The sequence below is a fragment of the Nomascus leucogenys genome, chromosome 5, assembly GCF_006542625.1.
Source record: "Nomascus leucogenys isolate Asia chromosome 5, Asia_NLE_v1, whole genome shotgun sequence".
Lineage (NCBI taxonomy): Eukaryota > Metazoa > Chordata > Mammalia > Primates > Hylobatidae > Nomascus > Nomascus leucogenys.
In genome coordinates this window covers 14,471,266-14,492,504 of record NC_044385.1, presented here as the reverse complement: position 1 = coordinate 14,492,504, position 21,239 = coordinate 14,471,266, and the positions used below count along the sequence as shown (strand labels likewise).

Below are 21,239 nucleotides of genomic sequence, written 5' to 3'. Positions count from 1 at the left end.
ACCCCCTAGTCTCTTTATTTGTAAAATAGGGATATGCATGGTTATCTGAAAGAGCTGATGTGAAGATTAAAGGAGGTTATACCTTTAAAGCATAACATACCAAATGTTTTACTTTCATTTTCTCATTGGAATGCTCTTCACAGGTCTGGAGTGAGGGGGAACAAGAGTTAACAAGTAACAACCATGGGGGTGATTTAAAGGTTTCAGGAGCTCATGCTGTTCATGCCATAACTATCCATAGACCACATTCCCTGACTTTTTCCTAAATGCTTTCAAGCACGCCTCCCCTATAACTATCCAGTACACTGGATGCTTCCTGGTTTGGTTACTAGAACAAGCTCCTCAGGGTTGGGTTGGGACTGTTTCTAGGCCATGCTGGTGGACATGCCTTTGCAGAGCTTGGCTCTGGTCACACACTCCTTCCGTATTATCTTTTTATTCTGATGCTTTGACATATTGGGCTTTGCTGACCCGAAGGAACTGCCCTTCCCAGGGCTGGCCAATTCCTAAGGATAGTAAAGGACTCACCTGTGAGCATGCCTTTCCTATGCAAACTGAACACTCTGGAGCCCCATCCCCCAGCCACCTTCTTTATCAGGCTTTCACATTCTGAGCCACTCATGCTCTGCCTCTGCCTCAGTCACCCCAGAGCCTGGTGCCAGACAACTGGGACAACTCCTATATTCCAAAGCTTGCTGAAATGATTCAAACTAGCTAACCCTAAGCCTGCTTATGCTGCTTCACCCATTTATTCCTGCAGAAACCACAGTAAAGTTCCCCCCTTGATTCCTTTGTGTCCTGACCAACTGATATTTCCCTAGGTGCCCCCACAGCATAGCATGGCATGCCCCACTTTTGAAACATGAACAAGCTGTCTTTTCAATTGCAAATATCCCCTGGTCTGTTGGCCTCACTATACCTGAATAACAATAAAACTTACATTTCAAAACACCTTCCCTGACTGATGGTTAATTGTTGTGTCAACTTGACTGGGCTAGAGGATGCCCAGGTAGCTGGCAAAACATTATATCTGGGTGCATCTGTGAGGGTGTTTCTGGAAGAGATTAGCATTTGAATCAGTAGACTGAGTAGAGAAGATCCATCCTCACCAATGTGAGTAGGTGTTATCTAATTCATGAAGGGCCTGAATAGAACAAAAAGGGAGAGAAAGGGCTATTTGTCTTGAGTTGAGACTTCTCTCTTCTCCTGACCTTGGACTGAGAGTTATGCCATTGGCCTCCATGGTTCTCAGGCCTTCAAACTTGGGCAGAATTGCACTACTGGCTTTCCTGGTTCTTCTGCTTACAGATGGCACGACAAGGGACTTGCTGGCTTCCGTAATTGGATAAGCCAATTCTCATAATAAATCTCTTCTTATATATCTATATATATCCTATTGCTTCTGTTTCTTCAGAGAGTCCTGACAAATAAAAAGATTGGTACCAAGAAGTGGGAGTGCTTCTAACAAATACCAAAAAATGTGAAAGTGGCTTTGGAAATGGGTAGTGGGTAGAAACTGGAAAGAGTTTGGAGGTGCACACTAGAAAAAGCCTACATTGCTGTGAATTGACCTTTAAAGGTGATTCTGGTGAAGGCTCAGAAAGAAAAGAGGAGAGCTATAAAGAAAGCCTTAATCCTCCTAGAAAATACCTAAGTGATCAGGGACAGAACGTTGGCAGAAATATGGGTAATAAAGGCCAGTCTGATAAGGGAAATGAGGACCATGTTATTGGACAATGGAGAAAAGGCCATCAGGGGTAGGGGGAAAGGGAAGGGAGAGCATCAGGACAAATACCTAATTCATGTGGGGCTTAAAACCTAGATGACGGGTTGATAGATGGAGCAAACCACCATGGCACATGTATACCTGTGTAACAAACCTGCACGTTCAGCACATGTATCCAAGAACTTAAAGTAAAATAAAAAAATTTTTTTTAAAAAGTGTCAGAGAATTTGGCTGAATTGTGCCTGTATTCTAGTGTTTTGCAGAAGGTAGAGCAGTGAACACTGAAGTTACATATTTGGATAAGGAAATTTCTAAGCAAAGTGTGAAAGTTGTGGCTTGGCTTCTCTTGACAGCCTACATTAAAATGTGGAAAGAGAGAAAAGATTTAAAGACAGAATTGTTAATCGAAGGGAAGCAGCACTTAAAGATTTGGAAAATTCTCACCCTAGCCATATTATAAAGAATGAGATATCGGGCACAGTGGTTCGTGCCTGTAGTCCTAACTATTAGAGAAGAGGAGGCAGGAGGAGCCCTTAAACCCAGGAGTTTGAGGCTTGTCTGAGTAACATAGTGAGAGTCCATCTCTTAAAAAAAAAAAATAAATAAATAAATAAATGAGAAGGCACATTGGGAAAGAACACCAAGGGTGCAGCCAAATGACCATCTGATAAGGAGATTAGTCAACCAAGTGGAACCTATTGCTCAAGGTGATTCAGAAGTAATTGGGGCTGCCACCTCCATCACAGCTCCAATGTGCAAAAGCTTGAGCAGGCAAGCATGGGACCTCCACAGACAGCCCTTACTAGAGCAGCACCCAGGATAGCCGAGTGGTAGGAGCACCCCAGCAGCCCCAGACCTGTAGAGTCATAGACACGATTCTAGCTCTGGGAGCCACAAGGGTACAGAGCAGCCTTTGGGGAGGGAGGGCCACCACCCCCGTGGGTTGGGAAGGCAGGACCACAACCCTAGTGGGCCCTGGGGGACAGAGCATTGAGCCAAAGAAGACTATTCTCCAGACAAAATTTTGGACTTTGCTTGGGACCTATCCTTTCTTCTTTTCTTTCTTTCTATTCTTTTCTTTCTTTTGAAATGGAAATGTCTATTCTATGCCTGTGCCACCATTGTATTTTGGAAGCCCTTTAACTTGTTTAATTTCACAGGCTCACAGCTGGAGGGGAAATTGCCTCAGAATGAATCATACCTTGCATCTCACCCATCTATGATGTAGGTGCTGTTTAAATGAGACTTTGGACTACAGACCTTCAAGTAGATACTGGAATGAGTTAAGACATTTGGAACCATTGGAATGGACTGAATGCATTTTGCATGTGAGAAGGACATGAAATTTTGGGATGCCAGGGGTAAAATGTTATGGTCTGAGTGTTTGTGTCTCTCCCAAATTTATACGTTGAAATCCTAACCCCCACCCTCTCAAGGTGATGGTATCAGGGGGTAGAGCCTTTGGGAGGTGATTAGGTTATGAGGGTGGAGGCCTCGTGAATGAGACTCGTGCCTTTATAAAAGAGACATAAGAGGGACTCCTTCCTCCTCTGCCTTGTGAGATTAGAGTGAGAAGCCTATGAGGAAGCAGCCCTCACCAGACACCGAATCTGCTGGTGCCTTGATCTGAGACTTCCCAGCCACTAAAACTGTGAGAAATACATTTCTATTGTTTATAAGCCACCCAGCCTGTGGTATTCTTTTGTAGCAGCCTGAACAGACTAAGATACCCTTGGATGAAGAGCAACTGAGGTAACATGTGGAAAAAAAAAAAAAACTGCTCCAATGCCAAGGTCATACTAGACAGCTCTTTAACTTATGCTTGGTAGTTGCTTCTCATCATTTTCAGTTAACCGTAAAGCATTCTACTTTTGTGGATTTCAAGTCCCTAGGAAAGGATGCAGAAGGAAGCAACAGCTTTGTGAGACCATCAGTAATTGTAATATTGACATCTCTGCTTTCAAATGGGTTACAGGATTAAACAAGTGTCATCCAAAGGACCACCAGGATGGCTAGATAACAGAAAAGAGAGTTTCACTGGCAATACTGGTTTACAAACCTGGAAGAGAGAGTCTCCGGTGTGAACTGAAAATGCTCTCTCCGAAGAACAAAGAGAAGGTTAGAGGTTTTATAAAAAGGAGAAATGTTGCATATTGCTCTTTGAGAAGTTTCCTTGGCACCAGTAAGGGTTTGAGGAGCTGGCAAGCTTCAACTGGTAAGTGAGGGTGGTGCGTAAACCCAGTGAGAGTTGCAGCAGGTCGTCTCAGTAGTCGTTAGACAAAACTGGTTTCAGGTTACTGCAGGCAGTGTCAGCTGCCAGGCCTGCAGAAAATTTTGTTTTTTGGAGCAATGTTCTTTACTCTGAGTGCTTTTTCCCCCTGGCTTATTGATTCTGTCTTTGTTGTGTGACAAGAATGACTCAGTTCATGTGATCAGCTTTCACACAAGGGTGACAAAGCTTCAATTATTTATTTATTTAATTTGGGACAGAGTGTCTCTTGTCATCTACGCTGGAGTGCAGTGGTGCACGATCATGGCTCACTGCAGCCTTAACCTCCCAGCCTCAGGTGATCCTCCCACCTCAGCCTCCCAAATAGCTGGGACTACTGGTGCATGCCACCATGCCCAGCTAATTTATTTAGTTTTTGAATAGACAGAGCTCACTATGTTGACTAGAGTGGTCTTGAACTCCTGGCCTCAAGCAATCCTCTCACCTCAGTCTCCCAAAGTGCTGGGATTACAGGTGTGAGTCATCATGCCCAGCCCAAAGCTTCATTTTAAGTCTCTTTTATTTACTTTTTTTGGTCCTAGTCATAACACATTGTAAGTATACTCTGTTAGAGAATTAGATAGCATGTTGTATTTTAAGTCTTTTCTAATTAACCTGTTCATGTAATTTAGTAAGAAAATATTAAAGGGGAATCTTGCCCAAGAGATGGCCAGTACTGAGTAAGAAGCCCATTTGGTTTGTGTCTGGGAGAATGAGCAGTGAGGATGAGTGAGGATGAGTTTATTTTAGCTTTGGTGAGAGGGGGACAAATCCACCTTTTCACAAGAGCTGCTTTCTCATCGCTTTTTGTCCCCCTTCATCCGCAACCCCCACAACCAAGGCAGATTCAGTAAATTTTGGGATGGAAAAGCCTTAGGTGGGATTCTTATGTTTTTGAAATGTGACTGCTTGGAATTGGGGGAAAGCCGTACTAAAATTGTGAAGCAATGTGGTTATTACCCATATCCAGTAGTGGGTCATGTTCCTGTGCTACCTTGATCTGCCCACAGTAACCTAGCAAGACATCAAATCACAGTGCACAGTAGATGGTACCGTTGAACAAGCCAAGCCATATTGTCTGCAGGAATCTGGGACGATAAAGAGATTATTACAGAATTTATTTTCATAAGGAACTGTATAATTACGATGATTAGCAAAAGAAAGAAAGAAAGAAAGAGAAAAAGAAAGAAAGAAAAGAAAGAAAAAAGAAAGAAAAAGAAAGAAGAAAGAGGGAAAGAGAAAGAAAGAAGAGAAAAGAAAAGAAGAGAAAGAAAGAAAGAAGAGAAAAGAAAAGAAAGAGAAAGAAAGAAAAGAAAGAAAGAGAGAGAAAGAGAGAGAGAGAGAGAAAGAGACAGCCTGGTCTGTTACCTATGCTGTCCTACTATAGCATTTAATATCTTACTGCAAATTTTACTAAGTTATAACTTTAAAAATTTTTTTTTTTTATCACTTTGACAAACTTAGCCTCCTACAGCAGAAGGTGATGGATCAAAAGCTGGACTGTCAACCAGGTACTCACCAGCTTAGAGATAATGGAGAAAAGGAGTATAAAGAATTTGAATAATTGTATGTAACATACATGTTTCTTTTGAAATTTCAGTTTTAGGAAGCAAGGCTTGATGAGATGATCCTCATTTGTGAGATTATGCAGAGGGTGGTGTGAAAAGACATAGCAGGGATCCATATTTTTAAAATGGATGGAAAAACAGTTCTAAAAATATGAAAAAATAGGGACAAATAATCATAATTTAAGTTCTCAAGCTAAGAAAGGTTCAACACATTTCAAAGTTAAATTGTAAACAGTGTTAGGGAAAAGAAAACATACAGAAATGGGACAACAGGGATCCATTGGAGTTGGATATCTTTCATTTACTAGTTTGAGGGCCAAAATAAATAAGTATATGTGTTTTAAAATCATACAGAATGAACCTGAAAATGTTTGATGGTTAGAAAAGAAAGCATTTATAATAGAAATTTTAATTTGGCCAAATTGCTTACTTTAAAATTAGAAAATTTGATTTTTTGATTGCATAATTTTGGACACATAATAAGCACGTAGATTAAAAGGAAAAACTACATATTAAGCAAGAATCATCTAACAAAAACAGTTCTTTATATAAAAGACTGTATGCTAACTCCTAGATGCCAAGACAGAGAATGAGACTACAGTCAAGCGTCACCTAACGACGGGGATATGTTCTGAGAAATGCATCCTTAGGTGTTTTTGTCATTGTGTGAACAACGTAGAGTGTACAAACCTGAATGCTATAGCATATTGCTCTAGGTCACAAACTTGTATATCATGTTACCGTACTGAAGACTGCAGGCAAGTGTAACACATGGTATTTGTGTATCTAAATATATCCAAACCTAGAAATGATACAATAAAAATACAGTATAAAAGATTTTTTTAAATGGGACACCTGTATGAGACACTTAGCATGAATGGGGCTTGCAGGAATTGAAGTTGCTCTGGGTGATTAAGTAGTGAGTGAATGTGATGGCCTTGGAGATTACTGTTCACTACTGTAGATTTTCTAGACACTGGACACTTAGGCTAAATTCAATTATTTAAAATTGTTTCATTTCTTCAATTTATTTTCTTTCTTTAATTTATTATATTAATCTTAGCTTTTGTCACTTGTTTATAAACTTTTTAATGTTTTTAATTTTGATTCTTTTGTGATAACGTTTAACTTAAAACACGAACATGTTATACTGCTGTACAAAATATTTCCTTTATATTCTTATTTGGTAAGCTTTATTTTTTAAATTTTCAGGTTTTTTTTTTACTTTTTAAATTTTTTTGTTAAAAACTAAGACGCGAACACACACACCAGCCTAGGCCTACACAGGGTCAGGATCTTCCACCTGCACATCTGTCCCACTGGAAGACCTTCAGGGGCAGTAACACGCATGGAGCTGTCATTTCCTATGATAACAATGCTTTCTTCTGAATTCCTCCTGAAGGACTTTCCCGAAGCTGGTTTACATTTGACAGTTTTTTATTTTAAACATTTTTTATTAAAAAAAAAAGTCAAATGTAAACCAGCTTCAGGCAAGTCCTGTAGAAGGAATACAATCTAAAATAATGATAAAAATTAGTAAAAAAATTGTAACTATATAAACCAGTAACAGTCATTTATTATCATTATCAATATATATACATACACTATAATCATATGTGCTATACTTTTATGCAAATCGCAGCGCAGGAGGTTTGTTTACACCAGCATCACCACAGACACTTGGGTAATGCATTGCCTTATGATGTTACCGTGGCTACGACATTGCTAGGTGATGGGAGGTTTTCAGGTCCGGTATCATCTGATGGGACCACTGTCATATATGTGGCCCATTATTGACTGAAACGTTGTTATGTGGTACATTGACTATACTGCCGGCAAGCTCCTATTTAAGTAAACAAACACAATAAACACAAACAAACATGAGAAGTCCCGAAGAAAGGCCGAGGATGATAAGAGAACCTTCTTAGGAAAAAGAAGCTACATCAGGGCAAGGGGCCAGTTCTCACCTGGAAGACACAGTACTGCACACTTCAGCCAGATGAGTGCCATTGGAACATACACCACACAGGCACTGTGTGTGTACCCCCTGGGAATGGCCTCTGCCAGGAGCTAGTGGGTTGTTAGAGCTTTAGGGGAGTTATTTTTAACTTTCTGCTAATAAGCTGTATTTTGAGCCAAAAATTTGTGTAGTGCGTAAGGCTAGCAAAGAATATCAGAGATTGTATGGCCCATTCTGTTATACTCTTCTTACCAGTAACTCAGAGGACCTGGCTAGGCTGTCTTTGACTTGTTTCTAACAGTGAAGAATTGGAAACACTCTAAATGTCCTTCCATTGGGGGGTGGATAAAATAAGTTATGGTGCTAGTATAGAGTAGAATATTGTGTTTAAAGAACAGGGAGCTTTTCGTGTTTCAAAATGGAGCCATCTCCAGGATATACTGTTAAAAGAAAACTCCTAACAGTAACCTCTGGAGAGAACTAGAATTGAAGAGGACATGAGTAGTCAAGGGGACATTTGCTGCATCAGTGTTGTTTGAATATTTTACAATGAAAATATGTATTGAGTAATTTATAATCATAATGTACAATTTTGATTTCTACTTTTACCTGATATTTAAGTTAATGTCTTTAGAATATAACTCATTCTTTGGGCTGCTGGACATCCTATCTTACTTAGCTGGTATCTCTGCAATTAGATATTTATTTATAAACAGGGATTCCTTGAGAGTTATCATTTACATTAAATAGTTAAATAGGAAGATAAGTATTTTACTGGAATTTAGTTTATGCTTATGTCACTGATATTAATTATTGCCACAGAAACTCTACTTTTCAAGGTCACCACTAATTTGTTATGTTTCATGTTTGTTTGTCAAAATTGAGGGACAGTCTTCATTGATGACCTTACTATTTACCATAGAAGTTCATCTATGTGGCTCCAAATTCTATTTCAAGAATATGAAAGGCATGTAGGTTATGCCTACGTTCTCTGACCCTTGATAGATGTTTTGCTGACCCACCTCCTGATATCTGTAGAGTTACCCTAGGCTCCACCTTCCACCAACCAGTTCTGTGTGTGAGTTGCACGGTCCTTTGTTCATTACTAAACGTTGTTTTTGCTCTCTTCTGTCCTCTCATTTCAGTCTCACTCTCTTAGAATCAGCTTCATGGAACCACAGGAAAGACATCATTGTTCTTCTTTTGCGGGTAGCCAGTAACACCGCCCTCTCACTGAGAGCACCTAAGAAATAATGTTGGGACTTGAGTTGACTTTTGATGCATCCATGTCCTTTGTATCATATAATATATCTGGAGTGGTAGAGTGCAAAGATTATGGGCTCAACTTGTTATTTGCATGACTTTGAACAAATTGTCTAAACTCTCAAAAACTCAGTCTTTTTATTTATAGAGTAGAAATAGCAACTCTAGGATTTGGAAATTGTTATGAAGGTTCACAATTCTGCATACACTACAGCTTATACATGTAATGGCAAGTAGCAAGGTGTGGCTGTTTTTATTGGGTGTTTTGAGCCCGTTTTCCTCCTTTCCAGAACCTATCTCCTCAGACTGATGGATGCATGATGAGTTCCCCTTGCCTAAGTTATTATTTCTAATTGTTCTTTCACTGCACTGCCATTTTTAGTGGAAACTTCATTGCAAAAAGTGCAAGGTTCTCATCTGTGGCACTTGAGTTGTTTGCTGGCTCCTCTAGCTTTTAAGTGCAGTGTATTAATTTAGTCCCTCTCTCAGATGTCCACTGTAAGGTAAAGAATTGATGCCATGTCCCAACTAGGAATACCATTGCCTCTCTGTCTTTGCTTGTTAACAAGAAACCATTCATGGATGAGTAGAAACAACAATAAGCGTTTAGAAAAGTATTAAATGAATGAGGCAGTAAAAAGTGATCCCAAGAAAATCCTAGACCACTTGCACCTGCCATGACTTGTTACCTCTGTGACCTCTTACCATCTGTGACTCCTTGGTCACGTGTATTGACTGTAGCCCACTTTCATTCTGTCAGCATTTCTCTTCAGTCTATTTAGAGCTCCCTTGAGCCTTCTCTCTCTGGCAAACTTCTTTTTATAACTTAAGCAAAATAACGGAAGATGTACATGCCTTGTTGTGTGCATGGCATGGATAGGAAGGATGAGCAGAGTTTATGCATGAAAAGTATGGCTGTCAAAAAAGGGAATTATGAACACCTGTTGTATGCAAGATATCTTGAAGTTAACTTTTTAAAAATATGAAACAACTTATTTCCAGCAAAGTGCAAAATGAAAATCACAGAAAAAGTCAACCTGACCTGAAGCTTATTCATTACCGTGCAATGAGTTTCACCATACAGTGAGTTTCTGACCCACGTGACACTGAAGTCACTAACAGCACCGGTGTTACCGTTCACTGTAGATAGGACAGCACTGTGTTTGGGGATCCTGGAGAAATTTAAAGTAGGAGAGGATGTGGTCTACCTCCAGGGCCACACAGTCCAGTGGGAAAGAGATAGTTAATAAGCTGAAGTCCAGGACTGCAAAGTAAATTCTGTTTTACAGAAGGGGAAATATTGCGACTGATTTCAGTATCTCTGCTGAGGTGGAAAGGCTGAGGTTCTTCTTTTGTAGCTTCTTCTCTCTTCTTCTTCTGCTCTTCTCTTCTTCTTCTTCTCTTCTTCTTCTTCTTCTTCTTTTCTTTTCTTCTTTTTTTTTTTTTTTTTTTTTTTTTTTTTTTTTTTTTTTTTTTTTTTTTTTTTTTTTTCTTCTTCTTTTCTTTCTTCTTCTTTTCTTCTTCTTCCTCTTCCTCCTCTTCCTCTTCCTCTTCCTCTTCTTCTTCCTCTTCCTCTGCCTCTTCTTCTTCTTCTTTTTGCATGTATCAAGCTAACTTAAGGGAGAATGTATACATTGTTCCATATCATACTAAATAACGCAAATAAGTGATACTGTTACAGACTCAGGGTCACAGCGTGGGGCCATTGTAAGCTACACCTTTCTCAAATGCATCTGCTGTATGTGAAGAAGTTGCCTATCAGTGACTTGCTCTGATATACTCAATAGGAGCCCACAAAGGTTCTCTGTCTTGGCCCTTATTAAGGAGCATTTAAATACCAGAAAAGTCTAGTGAAGCATGGCCCCTGATTGGATATTAGCCAGCATAGTGTCAGCGCTGTTGTAATTAGAGTAGCCAGATGGGAAGGCAAATTTAGTAGGAGACTGTCATCATTACAACCACCCATTATACGTATACTCATACATGCCTCACAGGTGCAAGCTCATTACAGGAAACCCAGCAGTTGTGGAGTAGGAGGCTAGAATACAAGAACATTAGTGAGTGAGAGCTTTGTCTCAGGATTGTAACTAATTCTGAGGTCAGTTTTTTCAGCAGTCTTTGTTATGTTCACTCTTTTGGTTCCAAAAATTATGTGATGACTGGCCTTAGAAAAATGTAACCAAAGTAAGCCTGGTCTACTAACATTTTGCTAAATTCTTTGTGGTTTGTAATGGAGTTAAATATGATTATAATATTTAAAAATATAAATTTTGCTTCATGATTTATCTGAAGGTTCAATTGACTGGACTTGAGTAAATTATTCACGACTTCATTAAAATTCAATAGGACTAAAAGTTTCCGTCAGATGCATTAAGCTGTCTACTGCAAACGAAGCGCTGTGTTGTAGTTGGTGCAGAGGGTGGTTTACTCAATGTGGCCTGTGCTATGTGTATGGAATGCAAATGAGATGTGAATTTTATATTTTACTTTCCATTACCAAAAAATTATTTATGTACACGTCAGGAGAGGAAAATTACTTTCAGTAAGGATCTGCATGGTGGTGATTTTTAATCTCTTAGTGGGAATATATAATATTTTTACAGTACTAGCATAAAAATGCCATTACTGCAGAGAGAGGTCTTAGAGTCTTATAATGATTATCTTTATTGCTTGGAGATAACATTTTAGTAAATGAGATTTAGTTAACATTCTAATGAAAAGAGCTATCATAATTTGAGAGAAAATTCCTAAGCTAAAATATTTTTAAACTGGAAGTTTGTTTACTTTTTTTTCTCTACTAGAACCTAAATTATGTAATTTATTGCAACAGATGGTATGGAAAATTTGGATTGTGTGTTACACTTTTAGTAAAGCTGATTTATAAAAATTTATAAAAAGGCTACCAAAAAAAGTAATAAAATCATAGACTTAAAGGCCTTCGTGGAGTACAACTGACTCAGCTGATCTTATGTTTTCTCAACAAAATCAGTGCCAAAGCTAAATTCATCTCTTGCAGTTTCTGCTTGACCCTCTGGTCATGTGAGCACTATTATTAATATCTCCTAACACTTTCAGTCACAAGCTGGTAACTACATTTGTGAATCGCTTTCCACTTGGCTTTTTTTTTTTTTGGAAACAGAGTCTTGCTGTGTCACCAAGGCTGGAGTGCAATGGTCCAATCTCAGCTCACTGCAAGCTCTGCCTCACGGGTTCAAACGATTCTCCCGCCTCCCAAGTAGCTGGGATTACAGGTGCCCGCCACCATGCCCGGCTAATTTTTGTATTTTTAGTAGAGACGGGATTTCACCATGTTGGCCAGGCTGGACTTGAACTCCTGACCTCGTGATCCACCCGCCTCGGCCTCCCAAAGTCCTGGGATTATAGGGGTGAGCCACCGTGCCCGGCCTTCAGTTGGCTTTTTTGTGGTTAAATAAAGTTCCATTTTCAGATTCTATTTCCAGATCTCTGCAATCACTGGAACATCCCTCCTTGGTGCCTCACTGAAGTTGTAGCTCCCATTAGTTCAGGTGGTTCTGTGACATCAGCTGCTTTCCTCAGAACAAGTCTCATTCTTCCTTCACATATTTTTTTTCTGAAAATGAAACATTCAAAGGCTCCTGCTTCCATATGTAGCATGAACATTATTTGGCACCATCCTTCATGTTATTTTCAAGGCACTCTCCAACTTGCCCATTTCCCTCTTTCAATATCATGCCCAAAATTAGTCACCGCATTCCAGGAGCAGTTGGGTGTGCAGGGACCAGATGGATTCAGGAACCGACACTCAGAGCAAGGGTAGTTCTTAACCATTTGAGGACGCATACCCCTTGTGAGAATTAAAGCCCTGGAATCTCTCCACGGGAAAGTGGATGTACAATCCCAGAGGATTCCTGGGCCTTGCTGTAGTTCATTCATAAACTGTGCACCTTCTGGGACAGTGGGTCAAGAACCCTGCCTCTGCGGTGGTGAGGCCGTACATGGGAATAATCAAGGAAGCTTTTTAATAACCACATACACTTGTATAAGCCTTAGGTATAAGGCAGAGAATTTGGGACATTTGCAGCTAAGGAGTTTGTTTATTTTTAAGCTGAGTGTATTTTAAAGATCAGATTTTGAAGCTACTTTTCAATTATCACCTATGTGGATTTTTCTCAGAATCCAATTTCATAAAAAAAAATGTATTTAGCTGGCTTTTTCCTGAATTGACTTGTTCAGACATGTTAGTTCTTTTAAGATGAAGTGCTCATGAGATTTTAAAAATAGCCACCAGGCCCCATGCCCAGCTGGGTTCTCTGTTGGCGTTGGTTGGATGAAGAGTCCCCTGATTAGCTTGATTTGGGAAAAACTTCAACCTGGTAGAAAGTAAAACAGATGTGTTTCAACCACTGGTCCTAATGTAATTTTTTCAATGTTTGTGGAATTTATGACATCTTTGAAAATACAGAAATGACAAGGGGGGTGGGGGAAATGTGCCAGTTTATGAATGTGCCATTTAACCAGATAACTGGGCAAAATATTTTACAAGAAGTATTCTCATGAGCGCTACAGAGTCAGAGATAACCACGTCCATGCGTATTTGTGCCTTTCCATAGTGTCACACTTTTACTGATGCTATTTCAGTCACAAAAGCCAGGAGCTGCATGGAATTCCAAGGAGGGAATTCTCCCTGGTACCTCCTGTTACCACTCGGTAGTCAGAGCTGCAGGCACACAAGCCACTTCACAAGTCAATTGATTGCAAACCATACATAATAGTATACTTAATCAATAGATAAGTGTTACAGATCAAACATTTCACAACAAACAAAGTAACATATAACATCAAGAGAAAAGGGACAAGAAGAAGGGTTAACAAACCAGTCCAGGGAGACTGGGAGAGCAGCAAAAACCCAAAGAATCCCCTGGTCGGGGCCAGGCGAGTGGTCCACAGGTTTTGCAACGAAGAGTCTTCAGTGGGGGCAGAGCCTTCCCAGCAAATGCCAAGTGCTAATCACAGTTGACAGCAAGACAGCGTCAGTTGAGATGGCCATTTTGAGCTACCGATGTCCTGTTCTTTTTATGGCCACGGAGTCCTCTGGCGACGACTGATAGTGACAGAATGTGCTTGTTTTTGCCCTTATCTGGTTGGAAGCAGACTTTATTTATTAAGCATAACATCTTGTCCCCGTTGGCAAAGTGCTCTATGAAATGTAAGATGGAGTCTTTTTCTAAGATGGAGTTACTCATGTCAAGGGTGCTATATACAAGTGCTTGATCCTGTGACATGGCATGCTTTAATCTTCATTTTTCTTCCTCTTTTTGATATCTCTATCTTCATTGATTCTACTCCACCCTCTTACTGGACTCGTATTATCTTGGTTCTATTCACACACCTTTATTTGTCAGTCGTTCCTGTTAGAACATTCTGAGTAGTTTGGGAGGTGAGTGTAGACTGAGGTTTAGACACTGAGGATCTTTGGGGAAAGTGAAGTGAAGGGATGGAGGGGATAGACCGGCCCTGGTGAAGCGGGTAGCCTCGGATGAGTTTCTCCTGACGGTCTAAGATGGGTGTGGGCCTTAGCTCCTTAGCACACAGAACTTGTGTTTGAGCCTGATAGTGAATTCAAGACCAGAGACCCTGATGTGTTGGAATTGCTGGTTGGATTTTACAAAGAATGGTGGACTTTCAAACTTATGGTGACCACTGTTGAATTTTACTGGGACATGACAATTATGCTAGAGCCTCTAAAGTGGCAGACCTGAAGTCTCGCTGTTCTCTTTGGTTTGAGGGGAATAAGGGCAGATGATAGGCATATATTGTTTAAAAATGTGTCTGCCACTTCGTCTCTTCCTCTTCGCCTCAGTGACCTTGTTCTCCTTGCAGGTTATGGCCACACCGTGCCCTTGTCAGATGGGGGTAAGGCCTTCTGCATCATCTACTCCGTCATCGGCATTCCCTTCACCCTCCTGTTCCTGACGGCTGTGGTCCAGCGCATCACCGTGCACGTCACACGCAGGCCAGTCCTCTACTTCCACATCCGCTGGGGCTTCTCCAAGCAAGTGGTGGCCATCGTCCACGCCGTGCTCCTTGGGTTTGTCACCGTATCCTGCTTCTTCTTCATCCCAGCCGCTGTCTTCTCCGTCCTGGAGGATGACTGGAACTTCCTGGAATCCTTTTATTTTTGTTTTATTTCCCTGAGCACCATTGGCCTGGGGGATTATGTGCCTGGGGAAGGCTACAATCAAAAATTCAGAGAGCTCTATAAGATTGGGATCACGTGTGAGTATTACAGCTCCCTGGCTGCTCCGTCTCCATTTTTTTTTTTTTGAGCCCAAGTCTCACTCTGTTGCCCAGGCTGGAGTGCAGTGGCGCCATCTTGGCTCACTGCAACCTCCACCTCCCGGGTTCAAGGGACTCTCTGCCTCAGCCTTCCAAGTAGCTGGGCTTACAGGCTTCTGTCTCTATTTTGCCATTGCAAGCTCCACTTCACCTCCCAGTGAGGGGTCATTCATAAAAGCACTGATTGCTTTCTTCTCATTGAGAAGTTTTCCGAATTTACCACCTTCTCAACCATTTCATTTTATGGTTTCCTTCAAAACTCTTTATGCAAAAATCTTACTACTGAGTTATTTTTCGCAACACCTTAAAATTACAGATGAATTTCTTACTAATAATGTAGGCATTATAAATGACAGTGTAAAAATACATCATACAGAATGTACTTGATAATCAACTGTTAATTAAAAAAAAAAGATTGCTCTACTTTATTAAATATTTTAAGGCCAAGAAAACTAGGCCTCGGATAGAGTGTGTTATCAATCATGTTCTTTAATTTACCAGAAAAGTCTTAAAAGAGCTGCTTACCTCATTTATCCATCTGGTTCGTTTTAGAAGAAGTTAGCCTCTATTAACTGTTTCCAGAATTTTGTGTGTGGAAAATAAAATGGGCATTCAAATTCAGATGGTCAGGGATTTATAATTTTTTAACAGTTTTCATTTTAAATTCAATGTAATATCATAGAAAACTTAACCATCCATTTTCAAGAAACTGTTCATTTCTGTGTGAGCCTTCCTGTCCTTTTCAGGATGCACAGAGTTGTAGTTATAATGTACCTACTGTTTTCATTTCTGTCTTGCCTTCTTAAGAATTTTTCAATTTATGACTCGGCTCAGGTCACGTTTTCTAGGAAATCATAGTAGATACTCAAGCAGCCAGATGCTCTGTCTTGGCCCTGTCTCGTAATTCTTAACCCTACAAAATGCTTAGTTGAATTGTGTGTATTTTGACATTTCCTTTAAACCATGGGCTCAGCCAAAACAAAGACTTTACTCATAAATCCCTAATGCTTTGAACAGTGCCTGGCTACTATACAAGTTCAATAAATTTTTTTTTTTTTGCCAAATGGTTACTTAGGATAATTTTATATTTCCTGGTGGCAAAACCATCATCCAATCATACCTCTATTGCTCACTATTTAGCTTTCTTCTAATTCAGGGGTATTACAAATGACACTGTAGAGAATTTCCTTTTATTTTATTTTATTTTTTTTTTGAGATGGAGTTTCATTCTTGTTGCCTAGGCTGGAGTGCAATGGCATGATCTCGGCTCACTGCAACCTCCACCTCCCAGGTTCAAGCGATTCTCCTGCCTCAGCCTCCCAGGTAACTGGGATTACAGGCACCTGCCACCACACCTGGCTAATTTTTTGTATTTTTAGTAGAGACAGGGTTTCACCATGTTGGCCAGGCTAGTTGTGAACTCCTGACCTCGTGATCTGCCTGCCTCAGCCTACCAAAGTGCTGGGATTACAGGCGTGAGCCACTGCGCCTGGCCAAGAATATTTTTGTATATATACACATTTCCTCCTCTGATATTCTTCCAAGAAATGAGATTAGTGGTGCAAAGTGAATACGCCTTTTTGTGACTCATAGAACACAATGACCTGGTGCTTTCCAAATGTTGTTATGAGTTGACACATCACCAGCATTATCTGAGTGTGACAGTTTCAGCACTCCTGGGGTGGTGATGGCCAGTAGCATCAGAGATGTTTTATGTGTATGTGAGTTTAATAGTCAAATAAACATTATCTTAATTTTCTTTTCATATAATAGGTGATTGTTTTATTTTATTTTATTTTATTCTGTGACTTGGAAAGTAGAATGTTTCTCTAATTATGTTTGCTAGCTACAATAATTTTCTCTTATATAAATTGTCTTCTCATAAATTTTGCCCAACCACTTAACTTCTTCAGTGTTTCATATAATACTAAATCCTTGCATAACATTTTATCCCTTCTTACAATGTGCATCTTTTTTTAAAAAGCAATCTACATAGAATTAGTTTATGTTTTGAGTGTCAGGAACCTGAGTATCTAACAAATGAATGTTCCAAAGATATATTAGATGTGGGCAGGATAAAATACCACTGTTTTTGTCTGAAACCCCATGGATATTTTTGTCAGCATTCAAGAGTTTGACAAAATAATTATAAAGGAGGCTGGGCACGGTGGTTCATGCCTGTAATCATAGTACTTTGGGAGACTAAGGCAGGCAGATCACTTGAGGCCAGGAGTTCGAGACCAACCTGGCCAGTATGGTGAAACACCATCTCTACTAAAAATACAAAAATTAGCCAGAAATCACTTGAACCTGGGAGGCGGAGGTTGCAGTAAGCTGACATCGTGCCACTGTACTTCAGCTTAGGTGACAGAATGAGGCTCTGTCTCAAAAAATAGTAATAATAATAATAAAGGAAAAGACACAGATTCATCAATTAGTCTAACAATGTCATTACTATTTTTAAAGTACAGGAGAGAACACTGAATGCACGATATTGTTTTCAAAAGTTATAGTCAGATTCTGAAGATACTAAAACTTTGTATTCTTGGTTTAATTAGTTTCCTTATTCCTGTTATGCTGCCAATTTTAGCTTCCCTACTTCATACAGTTTTGAAAATCCTTCTCAAATGTTTTACCACTGGGACATAAAATCAGAATTTTTGTTGTTCTTGGAGTTTTCATCTTCACATTTCTGTTCCTTTTTATGATGATTTTTTTTCTGAAACTCATTTTTAAAATGATGGAAGGAATTTTAAATCACCATTTCCCGTCACAGATTCCAAGCAATACATTTTACTTGAGTCAACAGTTATCCTTTAGTTTCCCAGTAAGAAACTGGTAATGTTGGCCAGTGAATAGTCCACATGTCCAAAAACAACTGGGAGATAATGAAGAGCTTGGCTTTGTTGCTGGATTTAGGTGCAAGTGTAGAGAGCCATGCACAACGACCTATTTAATATCAACATACATTCTTAAATTTTTGATTTAGTTTAGTGTATTAGTCTGTTTTCACACTGCTGATAAAGACATACCGGAGACTGGACAATTTACAAAAGAAAGAGGTTTAATTGGACTTACAGTTCCACGTGGCTAGGGAAGCCTCACAATCACGGTGGAAGGCAAGGAGGAGGAAGTCACGTCTTACATGGATGGCAGCAGTCAAAGAGAGAGAGAGCGTGTGCAGGGGAACTCTTCTTTTTAAAACCATCAGATCTCATGAGACTTATTCACTATCATGAAAACAGCAGGGGAAAGACTTGCCCCCATGATTCAACTACCTCCCACCAGGTCCCTCCAACAACACGTGGGAATTCAAGATGAGATTTGGGTAGGGACACAGCCAAACCATAGCATTTAGATTGCAATTTCTATTACTAAACTCTTATTCTGTAATAGAAATTGTAAGAGTATTGAGTGCTTAAAAAGATATGAAGCTTTCTTCCGAGCACCCCATGATAAAAACTTTTCTAAAACATCACTGACTTTTTGTGAGCCACTGATTATAAGGCAGAGGTGGCAAACCCTCCTTGCATAAAATATCACACTTGGGTAAGTGCAGTATGTTATGTGTCTTTAATAATGCCACGTCAGCCCCAAGTATTTTTTTTTCTCAAAAATTGCAGCCTGTGATTCTAACTAATCCAAGTTCATAGGAGGTTAAATCATTCTTCATTATCTTTCACTCTTTAATAATGGGTAGTTCCTCTTTGAGCCACGAACTTAAAAACACTTCTAAAAATTAAGAAACTGGCAATGTGTTTATTCCTTAACAAACACTGTGTTGGCATGAGGTGGGGAGGTAAATCACCACTACTTGATTTATCCATGTTGAGATCATACTAAGACAGTGTCCTGTTTTTCACACAGGTTACCTGCTACTTGGCCTTATTGCCATGTTGGTAGTTCTGGAAACCTTCTGTGAACTCCATGAGCTGAAAAAATTCAGAAAAATGTTCTATGTGAAGAAGGACAAGGACGAGGATCAAGTGCACATCATAGAGCATGACCAGCTGTCCTTCTCCTCGATCACAGACCAGGCAGCTGGCATGAAAGAGGACCAGAAGCAAAATGAGCCTTTTGTGGCCACCCAGTCATCTGCCTGCGTGGATGGCCCTGCAAACCACTGAGCGTAGGATTTGTTGCATTATCCTAGAGCACCAGGGTCAGGGTGCAAGGAAGAGGCTTAAGTATGTTCATTTTTGTCAGAATGCAAAAGCAAAAATGATGTCAATTTAAGAAATAGCTACTGTTTGCAATGTCTTATTAAAAAAAAAAATGGAACAAAGAAGCTGTGACCCCAGCAGGATGTCTGATATGTGAGGAAATGGGATGTGCACCTAAAATTCATATGTGACAAACTTATCTAGACCTTACATAAGAGGAGAATACTTGAAGCAGTATGCTGCTGTGGTTAGAAGCAGATTTTATACTTTTAACTGGAAACTTTGGGGTTTGCATTTAAATCATTTAGCTGATGGCTAAATAGCAAAATTTATATTTAGAAGCAAAAAGAAAAAGCATAGAGATGTGTTTTATAAATAGGTTTATGTGTACTGGTTTGCATGTACCCATCCAAAATGATTATTTTTGTAGAATTTAAGTTAAACTTACTATTTATAATGCATAGGTAACCATTAACTATGTACATATAAAGTATAAATATGTTTATATTCTGTACATATGGTTTAGGTCACCAGATCCCAGTGTACTTCTTAAATCAAGACTATAGATATTTTGTTTCTTTTGATTTCTCTTTATACTAAAGAATCCAGAGTTGCTACAATAAAATAAGGGGAATAATAAACTTAAGAGTGAATAACCATAGTATTCTGCTGCAATAAATGTTTCTACCCTCTTGCAATAGAATGGTGTCAGATGTCTAACATGTTTAAAAACATTTTTTTGAATTGAACAAGTTATGAATAAGATTTATTAAAAGGGTAAGATACTTTGTTTTGAAAGTACATTGTGATTTGCAGCCACCTAGCACTAAAGCACAGAACTTAAACGCAAATCCCTAAATGAACAGATTGTTACATTAATCTGAGAATTTTAAATTTAGAAGCTAAAATAAATAAAAATCACATCTGGTTGTAATCCTGTGCTTTCATATATCACAAGTGTGCCTCTATGTAGAATATATATATATGTATATGTATATGTATATTTATATGTGTATATATACATGTGTATGTGTATATATATATATATATGTATATATATATATATATATATACTCCTTCATAGAAAACATAAAGGTCACATTTAGATGATGTACACAGGATACTATTCTATTAAGGATTTTAGAAAAGAAAATGAGAAAGCCCCTGTGTGATAATGAATGCCCACTGACCCCCGCAATGGAGCCTTACCTTCCATGGGTAGCCGCCCAGAAGGTGGTGGTTGAGGGGCTGGTAAAAATCAGTGCAAAATCAGCGCCCTCTGATGAGCCAGCCAAGCACTGTGATCGTGGGCCAGTCTCCTGACAGTGGGTCACTCACTCAGTAACCTTCTACCTTCTGTACCATGTGCTGCCATGAGCAAATTATTACCAGCTGCAGGGCAAAGCAAAAGCTTCCCCTTTCCCTTCAGAAGGTTTGCTGAAAAATCAACTCACAAAAAGGCAGATTAATGAGAAAAGGCATACACATTTATTACTACCGTGCACACAGGAAGAATTACAGAGTGATTGTCCAATATCTCAATGGGGGTTCAGATGCTTAAATATCTTACTGATTAGAGGACAGGGAGATGGAAAAATGTAGGTGATTTTAGAGGGATAGTGTATGATTTGCAGAGGAATCCAAGTGTGCTGCCCTGTAAGCATATTTCCTCCCTGCTGACCATGTCCCTGCAATGGAAGACTGCTGTTATGAGGCCAAATCATTGGTTAAGGGCAGAATAGAGAATCCTTGGAGAATATAGGCATGCATCCTGCCATAACTGGATCTGCAACATTTCCGATGGTCACAAGGCTTGGTGTGGTGCAGAGTCCTGAGATGCTGATGAATATAAATCACAGAAGCTGGATTACACTTGGAGAGTGTTATTCTATTTTATGCAATGCAGGAAAAAATAATGGCTAGTTTGCTACAGCTGCTTGGCTCTAACATGAGAGGGAAGTTCAAAGTCCAG

At 39.5% G+C, this 21,239-nt stretch overlaps 1 protein-coding gene across 1 annotated transcript in view; it reads left to right on the top strand.

Moving 5' to 3' along the window:
- Positions 1–20,190, top strand: part of KCNK1 (potassium two pore domain channel subfamily K member 1) — a 60,225-nt gene extending 40,035 nt beyond the window's left edge. Inside the window, exons 2-3 of the mRNA XM_030812666.1 lie at positions 14,649–15,044; positions 18,972–20,190. Of these exons, the coding sequence (XP_030668526.1) occupies positions 14,649–15,044; positions 18,972–19,231 (656 nt within the window). The 3' untranslated portion in view covers positions 19,232–20,190. The remainder of the gene's footprint in view (positions 1–14,648; positions 15,045–18,971) is intronic.
- Positions 20,191–21,239: the final 1,049 nt, after the last annotated feature.